At 43.2% G+C, this 10,656-nt stretch overlaps 1 protein-coding gene across 1 annotated transcript in view; it reads right to left on the minus strand.

The window, feature by feature from the left end:
- Positions 1–239: 239 nt before the first annotated feature.
- Positions 240–10,656, minus strand: part of LOC113406614 (aldo-keto reductase family 1 member C23-like protein) — a 15,655-nt gene continuing 5,238 nt past the window's right edge. The window contains exons 2-5 of the mRNA XM_026652302.1: positions 3,117–3,279; positions 2,207–2,323; positions 1,718–1,795; positions 240–365 (exon numbers count right to left, since the gene is read on the minus strand). Coding sequence (XP_026508087.1) covers positions 240–365; positions 1,718–1,795; positions 2,207–2,323; positions 3,117–3,279 — 484 coding nt within the window. The remainder of the gene's footprint in view (positions 366–1,717; positions 1,796–2,206; positions 2,324–3,116; positions 3,280–10,656) is intronic.

Consider the following 10,656-nt stretch of genomic DNA (forward strand, 5'->3'; position numbering starts at 1 on the left):
CTGAGGAGTTCAATATCAGTGTCTAACTGTTGTGGGTTGGGTCTACTTGAAGTGGAGTATTAAGGAAGTTTCCCTTTTGATTTAAAAGAAAGGCTGGACATAAGTTCCTGCTGAGAAAGACATTCTGGAGTGTCTGCTTCCTTTAAGCATTGAGGCTTTTTTCCCATAAATGAAACTCTTTACTGACTACAAGTTCTGAATTTCTTCTAACTCAACACTTTTAGGTCTCCATCCAAAGGTCAGAGTTTGAGAACAGGTTTGTACTTGAGCCCTGGTTTGTTCAGGATCATCTCCAGCTGTCTGATGTTGAAGTTGGACACACCAATGGACTTCACCAACCCTGTGTCTTTACATGCCTCCATGGCCTGGGGAAAACAACAACGGCCTCGTTGTATACAACTATACTTTTAGTATAATTTCCATGAGACTAGAAAAATTATGCTCAAGTGGACTCACTCTATATAAAATTATTCCACCAAAATATCATTACACATACAGTAGGGGACGTTTGATTTGTTCTAGAACAAAACTCTGATTTAGAGACAGTCATTTTTTAACCATTCACTTAGGCATCAGATCTCCATCCAAACCACTGAAATAAAGTTATCTTTTCCCCCAGTAGAAAGTAGACAGACAATCTGGCCACCACCTCTCCCAGTCGCTTTCTCTCTAATTTGTCCCTTACACATACAGAACCTCAAAGACATAGCAATACCCAATCATTGCTAGTGAACAATACAGAAATAAGGATACCACATAAGTATGGGACTACGAACACCAGTTTAAGAGTTTTACAGCAAAAAAATAATTGAGTATGAAAATTAAAGGGAAAACACAAGAAATACTGAAGAGGGACAAGTGCAGTGGTCACCGTTAGAATGTCTGTATTTACTGACAGTACCCATGCTGTGGTGTCTGAGATGCGCCAGTGTTTCCCTGCTCTGAAAATAGGAAATGACTGCAGAGTCTCAGATCACAAGCAGTGCGACAATAACAATGATACTGTAGCCAAATCCTGTTTACTTTTATATTTCATAGAAAAAGCTTGCTAGAGTCCACTGAAGAGAGGGCACATATCACAAGGGAAGTTTTGGGTTTTTTGTTTTTAAATGAGGAAGTTAATTTAGTGCTCAAGAAAATGAGGAACCAATAGCAGCAGTTAGAACCAGGGATAATGTGAGCAGACACTATGCTAACTTCCCCAAAGCTCTGCCAATGCACCTTGATTCTGACCTGATGCCCCTTTGTATTTCATTTCTGGCCTCTCTTCCTAAAAGCGCCAATGGTATTAAACTGAGCGGTGGATTTTGTAATGTGGGTAAGCGTGGACAGACTTTGAGTTTAGCTCTTCAGTGTTGACAATCTGCCCAGCTAATAAGCTGCAATGCTGAGCTACTCAGAGCATTAGCTAAAGAATTAGGGATCTGATGGAGTCGTCGTCTTGGCTGACTCTAGGGCAGAATATCCCATTTCTCATCTGTGGAAAACATCACCTGTAAAGCCCAGACTACAATTTTGTCCCTGAAAATGCCTTTGGCAATATCCCTGCCCTAAGACCAGGGAAGGCCAAAAGCATCTCAAAGTGTGGTTCTGCTCTACAAAGTGATTCTGTAAAAATGGCATGTGAGGTTTCATGTTTGTTGTCTCTCAGTGATTTCCCCCTCAAATCTGCTCCGTTTACTAGTGAAAATACATTTCACTTAACTAGCTGCCCTGCCTCCCAAGTGGCACACAGGTCTACACTGTAAAAAATCAATTTTCCTTTTCCATCCTCTGGGAGTAAATCATCTCCAGACTTAAAAAGAAAACAAAAAAAATTCATTAGATAAACTTCCCTTTGGTATGACACTTGACATGAATTGCTTTCTGGAGAAATTCTGGAAATCTATTGAGCTATTGCGACATGTTGGTAACTCAATATTCACAGCACATTTAACCTTTATTATTAAGTGCAAAGTTCTTTCTGAAACCTGATGGATGTTCAGTCCATTAGTTCTCTTGATTATCTCCGTATCTCTAATATAAACTAAAGCCCATTTTACATCTGATCTGGAAGAAATATACATGGGGAAATTGTTTAGTAAAGCTCCTTGTTCCTTATAGCAATGTTTCTGAATCAAGCAGTTATCATATGGTCTTGTCTTAAAGCAAAAGGGGAACTGTGGAGACAAGGATTTTGCAGTGTTAAGACAGAACTCCTTTTTACCTTTAAAGATAGGGGTGTATGAATAATACAAAGGGCAATGTAGTCAAACTGCAGGCACTTCAGTGACTTTTCCAGGGCTGAGAGGACCATCTCAGGAGTGTTAAATGTGCTCCAAAGCTGTAAAGAGTGAAGAGAGAACAAATGCCATCAGATTTGTATGTTGAGAAGGCTGATTCCCTAAATAACTTTATTCTGCTATATCTCAGGGATGAAATGTCACTGATATACAGCATAGTATGCATTATTTTATTTACATTTAAATAATAAAATGACACCTATATACAATGTGTATAGGTGCCCTGACAATGAATGTTGCGTCATCATACCCCGCAGTATTAAAAATGAACATTCATAACATGAGGGTAGAAAATGGAAACATCTAATGTGTCTTTCAAAATCAAATTAGTGCAGTCTGGGACCACAAACAATGAACTAATCCTAATTCTATGGCTATGGCATACATAATTACGGTTGGAGGAATTAAAATTGTTTAGGTGCCTAACCTGTGCATTTCCATAGCTTAACATATTTGGATTTCTTTGAAGTGTAACCTTAAATCTCTATCACCTGGTCTGTAATGATTGGTTTTGGGATAATTACAGCATCCCCGTAATGCTTTTACTCTTAGGTTACTAACACGTACTCACCCTTCACTTCAGTTCAATGTAGTTTTTATCTGGTAACTATCTAGGCACCAGGCCTGCTAAAGCTCCAGCTGACACTAATGCATATAACGCTTTCCCCACAGATTAGCACCTTTGGTAACAAGAAGGGTGTTTCAGGCAAATCCTGTCAGCCTGCTACAACTTGTACTTACCCCCTCACTGAAGTCACTGTTTTCTTGCTGCTGAAAAGCAACACAGAAAGACGCAGAGAGCAAGTGATGGCATTTAGAACAAAACCAACTTACCTTTCCTGGGTAAAATATTTCCTCTGTTTTGACCATTCCATCTGTAATCTTCTCTCGAATGGCTCGCCCAACCTCCTTCTCATACAGATAGGCTCCATCTATATGGCGGTAGCCAGCTTCCATAGCCACCTTTACAGCCTCCTCACACTTACTTTTTGGAACCTATGAATTAAAAACAGAAAGACAAAAAGCCTCAACATGTCTGGCTCAGGGATGATATTTTAAAGTGTGGTTCCGGTATGAAAAGTGACTGTGTAAAAATGTCACCTTCTTACTCTGACACTCACCTCTGCTTACTTTAGTGAAAAAAGTAACTTTTCCATCATGGAAAAGTCCTATAGAATTTAATAGACAATGACCATAGTTCTACAGAATTTTTAAACCAATCTAAAAAAAGTCTATAGAACAGATGTAATTCTCTAATAAAGTCTCAGGTTGATTTAAAATGCTTCAGAAAAGTGATCAATAGTAGAGACTGTATAGAGAACTCTTGAATTTCTATAGAATCTTATTACTTTAATCCCTATCAAATTCTATAGGCCAATCTCTGTCAGACCATTAAAGATAATGGGATGGCTCAGGTGTCACTGAGAGCAGAACTTGGCTTTCACAACCCTTTTACTGACGATGATATACAAGAAGAAAAGAACACAACTTGCCTCTTAGGTTGAAGGTGTGGGGAAAAAGAACTAGGTAGCCTTCTTAATGACAACCAAAGTAACACCGAAGGCCCAAATTCAGGCCTTCTGACAGAAGCTGACTACACAGATGGCCTTTACGTAAGGCAGTACAGGCCAGAACCTGAACTAAACTAGGCTGTGCAATCCCCTGCCAAATACGGTCATGGGCCATGACCAGAGGAGGGAGGGGAAGGAAGCCATGCGAAAGGCCTTAGCAACATGATAACCACTGGTTGATGGGAAAACATGATTACTGCTCATTGATGAAACATAGTAACAGCTTATATGAAAAAATTGCTTCTAGTAAAGGCCAACTCCTCCTATTGTTCCAGCTACCTGCCACCAGCCAATCATATATCATCTTTGGGCGTCCTGTAATAAACTCCTATGCCCCCCCCCCCCAGAGAACAATATGTACCCTGACGAAAAACAACACCCCAACTGGTGCCAAGTACCACCCATGTCAAAACCACCAAGAAACCCCCACCTAATAGGCACCCAAATTCTCGTAAATAATGAGGAAGCTACCAGGAAAAAGGAACAGACCCCTACTCTTATTTTCGCATAAATGACGTATTATTTGTAATATGCTTGCGGTTTGACGGAATAAAGCAGCCTGCAAGCTGCTGCTGGGTATGACAGTTTTCGGACTGTCATCCCAACGCGTTGGTATGTATTGCAATAAACTAGCCTCAGGCTTGAGTCTGTGAACTAAAATCAATGCGTGGGTGACTTTTTCCACAACAATTTGGGGGCTCGTCCGGGATCACTCGACATCTCTCCGGGTGGGAGGACCGCAGGCCGCTTCCACACTGACTCCAGGCGCCAGGTAAGAGACCATTGTCTCTATTTGGGCTTCGGTGGGAAGTTGCCTGTAGGCTCTGGCTCGGGGTGGGTACGCTGTGATCTGAACTTTGCTAAAGCAGACTCAATTGACTGATGCTTGGCAGACTTACTTGGCAGGCTGCTGTTTAATCTCTTGCATCATGCTGCACTATCTCTATCATTGTTTACTTAGGCTATAAGCGAGGGGGGGCGTCGGGAACTGTTTGTTTTGTGTTGTGGGTCTTAGACCCAACGGTTTCCTTGGGACAGCCTCGGTGAAATTACTGGGACATCCGTCTGGCAGTTAAACACTTTTAGAGTGCCAGCCCAGTATAAAAACAAGTTTTGGATGACAGGAGATTATTCAGGCAGGAACAGAGGCTGAATAGGCTGGGTGGTCTCCCCGGGACATAAAGGAAACAGTCACTGACTCCAGGACAGCGTGAGAGAGTGTAGATTAAGGTTTCTGGTCCCGATAAGAACGGGGAAGTCGTTTGGCCCCATAAGGAGGGGGAATTTGTTTATTATGTGCTGATACCTGACGAGGACAAGGAGTACGCCAAGCTCCTGTGCCTTGCTTTTATAGCTTCCTACTTTGTGTTAGTCAGCTGCTTTATGTGGTTCGGACTTCGGGGACTGGTCCCCCCGGAGGACGATTGACCGGCTGCTGGGTGACCCTGGGAAAAAGTGGATCCCACGGTGTGTTGGGCAGGAAATCCAAGAAATCCCTGGATCCTACCGTGGGTAGGCCGGAAATCCAGGGAGTCCCAGAGCAGCTGAGGGGGGTGGCAGGAAGCTCCCACCAGCAATAGGCTGGTAGTGGTGAGAGATGCCGTAACAGAGATCCCGAATTAGGTGTGCTGTGTGATTGTGAGCCGTGAGGTGACCCTACCCCTGTTTCCCTTGAAGTGCTGAGGAGCCCCTCCTTGCTCAGAGAGCAGGGAGGCCCTGGGAAACCGCCCACGTACTCCTAGGTAGTAGAGTAATCCATCCCGTTCTCTTGAAGGCGGGCCGGTGCTCTCTGCTGGGGGAGGGGTGTGCGGGGACCGCGCCTTTCCTAACCCTTCTGTGTGGTTGACCCACGACCAAAACCTTACCCCACATCTTCCTTTTGGAGCCGTGGGCTCCCTCCCCTTGCTCGGAGAGAGGGGAAATCCCTGGAAATCGCCCGCCATACCGGAGGCAATAGGGTATCCTACACCGTTCCTTTAAAAGACGGGCCGGTGCTCTTTGCCGAAAGGGGTGTGTGCGAGGACCTCCCTTATAAATCCTCCCCATTGGTGTGAATGTTGAGGAGTTGGCCTCTCCTGTAAAGGAGGCTTGGGGAGTTGGTCTCGCCTGGAAAGGAGACCAGGGCTTACTGCAGTATTCTAGTCTTGTTTAACTGTTCTTTCTGTATAATAGCAGTTGCTTTATTAAATAATTAATCCTCCCGTACGAGGTGGGGGTTGCATTGTCTAAATTTAATTCACTATATGTATATAGAATTGAGGTGAATTGAGCCCTTCGTGTTGTCCCCGGTCGGGGTGCTGCATCTGGTACCGACAGAAACACTACAAGTCTGCCGGGCTTGGTGTAGGGCCCTGGGAGGGGAGAAGGAAAAAGAAAAAAACTGCTCACCTGCATTTCTGGCCATGGGAACCTCGCTGCGGTGTTTGCTGAGTGGTTAAACAATGTGGGGCTTATCGCAGTAATCCTGTGTTGTTTGATCATTCAGTAAATATTATAGTGTTAAATTAATCACCTCCTTAATTTAGCTAAAAAGTATAAATAAATAAAAGGGGGGGTTAGCCAAAAAGCTCACCCTCCTTGCTGAATTGGTAGTAAAACAATGCCTGTGCCCATGGAAAAAAAGTGAACCAGCAAGAAAAAAGGATCGGGCCCAGACAAGCAGGCAACCGCAGTTTAAGGAAGTTAAAAAAAAAAGAAAGTAAAAGAGTTAACTCTGTAGTTACTGGAAAAAATTAAGCAGTAACACTACGTAAATGTTAAAAAAAAAGGTATAAAAGAAAAAAATTCTTGGTTTCTTTGCAGCCATTCCTTTGGGAGTGTCTGTAAGGAATCCAGGCAAAGGGATTATTTAAGTAAAATCATTTAACTATAAACAAGTTATTCAAATTTGCTAAAAAACACTCCTGGTGAGTACAATCTTTGTTTTGTAAGTTTAAAATTAATTAGTGTTGCTTTGGGGTTGTAAAACCAAAAATTACTTTTGCCAAACAAGGTAAACTAGTGTTGTTTAATTTGGTATTTAGCATTTAATCTTTAAAGTAACTTAATGGCTCTCCAAATCAATAATTTAAACCCCAAGGTACAAGGAAGAAAATTATACAATGAAAAGAAACCCAATCGACCCTATAGGTATGGGGAAGGAAACACCAGGGGAGGAATGCCCCCTGCTGCCATGCCACGGACAGGCGGAGGCCCCAAAGGCCTGCCAGTCTGTTGCTATGGATGTGGAGAGGAGGGACATATCAAAAGGTTCTGCCCCCACCGGGATCGATGGGATTATGGAGAACAAGGAGGGCCCCAGGTCCCACCGTGGGGGTCCCGTTGGCTGCACCACCCGCACAGGTGGACTATAGATAGAACAGCCGTGAGACCTTCATGTGACCTTATTGCCCCAGCTATCCCCTTGAATCAATCTGGCCCTTATGTTACCAGCACCATTAACAAAACCCCAGTAAAGTGCTTAGTGGACACCGGAGCTTCTCGGTCCACACTGCGAGCGGTTATTCTTGAGAAAAAATACTAGTTACTGTGTTTATTTAATATTGATCACTCAGGGAAAATGTTGATGTTGTTCTTTTTAATCCTAAACTAATAATGTATTATTAAAGAGGAATATAGGGAAGTTTTCATATTTCTAACTCCCATGTCAAAATGTATATGCCTAGATGATGTGGTTATCCATTATGGAGGAATTGTGCAAAGACAATGGGTTTTGTTACATGTTAATGACCCATGCTCTCTCCATTAAGCCATCCGGTCGTCCTGACAGTGTTATAAACTTATACAATGGGGCTCATTTATTAACAAATTATGATTTGCTGCCATAAATACTGTTGGGTGCAGTGCAAAAATGTTTAATTACTGGATTTCAATTGAATAACCAAGTTATAAAGCTATTATAGAACATGACCTACCAGGCCAAACCCATATGGATATTTAATCAGGAGTTAACATAATATGAGGCATTTGTCTCTTAAAGAGACAGTACCAAAACATATGTAAAATAGAAGTTTTAAAATACATTCAAATCGCAGTTCTTCTAGGGAACATTATATTCTGTGTTTAAGGTTTTTTCAAGCATAGATACACCAAACTTCTGTAAATAAATAATAACCAGTAGTATCTAAGCTTGATCATCTCTTTTAAAAAAAAAAATTATGGTGGGGCAAATGCAAATATGTCATTTGACAACCTAAATTTCTGTTATAGGTCTGTATAAATTTTTTTTTGACATGATCCAAAGATACTGTACTGTCTCATGTTATTTAAACCCTATTGCTTAACAATATAAATACCAAGGCTCCTTTGGGACGTGGAGCTATAAAACAGGAACTATTTTTACATTGGCATAGATTACAGAAAAAGAATAGTCTAATGTTACTCACACTAAATAAGAATTAAATTTATAAAAAAAGGAAAAAGGAAATAAAACCTCAATAAAACATGTAAAATGAACATACACAATGTTTAAAGTTGAAACAACCTCTGATTTTGTTTGGTCACATTTGTTTTCTGTTCTCTACAGAAGTCTTACCCCAACTTAAAACACTCTAGGCAGTGAGAAATAGCTTTGGTCTTTCAACACCCCTTCTTTTTATTATAAAATTTAAGTCAAAGTCATTAGGTAGTATAAACAAGTTCTAAATCTCATTAATCTCTCAACCCAGCTTCTCTGCTCCCAACTGTTTGGGATGGGAAACCGCATGACTGCCAAGCGGTGACCGCTGAATTATGCTCTCCCCGAGTAGATTTAAAAGAGACCCCTTTACCTAACCCCGAACTAGTATATTTTGTCGATGGGTCCTGTTTAAGAAACCCCAAGGGTATCCTTGTTGCAGGGTATGCTATATGCTCACCCCACGACTTAGTGGAAGCTCACTTCCTTCCAGGGGTGAACTCGGCCCAAGTGGCTGAATTGATCGCCCTTACCCGTGCCTGCTCCCTAGCGAAAAAACGGTCAGTTAACATCTAATTCCCGCTATGCCTTTGGGGTAGTGCACGATTATGAGCAACTCTGGAAGTACCGTGGGTTCCTCACTTCTGCAGGGACTCCCATCCGAAATGGGCCTTATGTTAATGCACTTCTTAATGCTCTTTTACTCCCTTCTGAGATAGCCATTATAAAATGCGCTGCTCATCAAATTCTTTGTGATGAGGTCACACGAGGAAATGCTCTGGCTGACAGATCAGCCAAGCAAGCGGCCCTTTCTGGATCTCCGGCTGAATTTTCTGCTATTTGTTTTATAGCTCTAGCTAACTCCAACCTAGTCCTGACCCTTGTTGACTCATCTTCTCCTGACATGCCCCCAACCCTCATACAAGAGTTGGCGGACATGCAAGAGTCAGCAGAAAGAGTGGAAAATGACTACTGGAGAACAGTGGGTTGTGAAAAGTCTCCCGACAACGTATGGTGCACTCCGGATGGTCGCCTGGTAGCACCTAGAGGCGTACTCCCTTATTTGGCCTGTCTGGCCCACAGGCTAAAAGCCATGTAGGAAGTAGGGGAATGATACTATCAATTGAACAGCATTGGTTTGCCCCGCATTTTGCAGCAATGGCCTGACAGTATTGCGACACCTGCCCGGTGTGTCTTGCTCATAATGTGGGGAAGCCTGTGAAACCCAAACATGCAGCCCATCCTTCCCCATGGAGCCCTTTTGTAAATATACAAATTGACTTTATCAGCATGCCTAAATGCTGCTCGTTCGAATATGTATTGGTGTGTGTTTGTAAATTCTCAGGGTGGGTTGAGGCTTACCCCTGTGCCAAAGCCAACTCCCTGATGGTGGCAAAGAAACTACTACAGGAATTCATTCCCCGGTTTGGACTGCCCCTTTTTATCAACAGCGATCAGGGTACTCATTTCACAGGCCAAGTCATGCAGCAAATCTGCAAGGCACTAAGAATCACTCAGCACTTCCACTGCGCCCATCACCCCCAAAGTGCTGGGGCAGTGGAACCGGTAAACGGGGTGCTGAAAAACAAAATTGCTAAAAACCTTAAGTGGCCAGTCGCGTTACCCCTGGCCCTAATGGAAATGAGGAGCACCCCTGCTCGCAAACATGGTCTTTCCCCCCATGAAATTCTAATGGGTAGGCCAATGAGAATACCAGTGGCCCGTCCTATCACACCCAGCTGCCTAAATACACAGCTGACAGATGAAAGGGTCCTGGCATATTGTAAAAAACTCATGCAATGTATTAAGTGTTTACACAAACAGGTTCAGTGTGCCTTCCCTGCTCCAGTGGACTCCTCCTGTCACGACTTGCAACCAGAAGAGTGGGTATACATCAAAAAATATCAACGAAAGAATTGCTTGGAACCTTGCTGGAAAGGCCCGTTCCAGATATTGCTAACCACCCACACCACGGTCAAGTGCCACAACCTGCCCAACTGGATCCACGCTTCCGAGTGCAAGCGAGTCACAGCCCCAGTTGACACCAGACTCTCACCTCCACTCTGGGAAGCTGCGGAGGAGGCCCAAGACCTCTCCTGTAAAAGCCCTTGCTACTCTTTAAGAGGAAAAAGGACAAAGGAAAAGGCCCAAATAAAGCCTTCTGAAAATCCTGTGGCGAGCCAAGCGCCCGCAAGTACAACCATGTAACTATGCTATCGCTGCTAATCCTAAACTTTCATGATTCGCTTGTTTTCTTTTGGACTTCCGGGTTGACTCCTGCCCCAGCCTCAACCCTTGGACCGGCACCCTCTACATCCCAGCCCCAGGCTTCCTGGAGAACCCGAGTCGCCCGATCTTTGTGTAGGGATATTAAAGAAGGTACTAACAGTGATTCCCCCAAGTGACA

Source organism: Terrapene carolina, unplaced genomic scaffold, assembly GCF_002925995.2.
Source record: "Terrapene carolina triunguis isolate 2854851 unplaced genomic scaffold, T_m_triunguis-2.0 Scaffold112, whole genome shotgun sequence".
NCBI lineage: Eukaryota > Metazoa > Chordata > Testudines > Emydidae > Terrapene > Terrapene triunguis.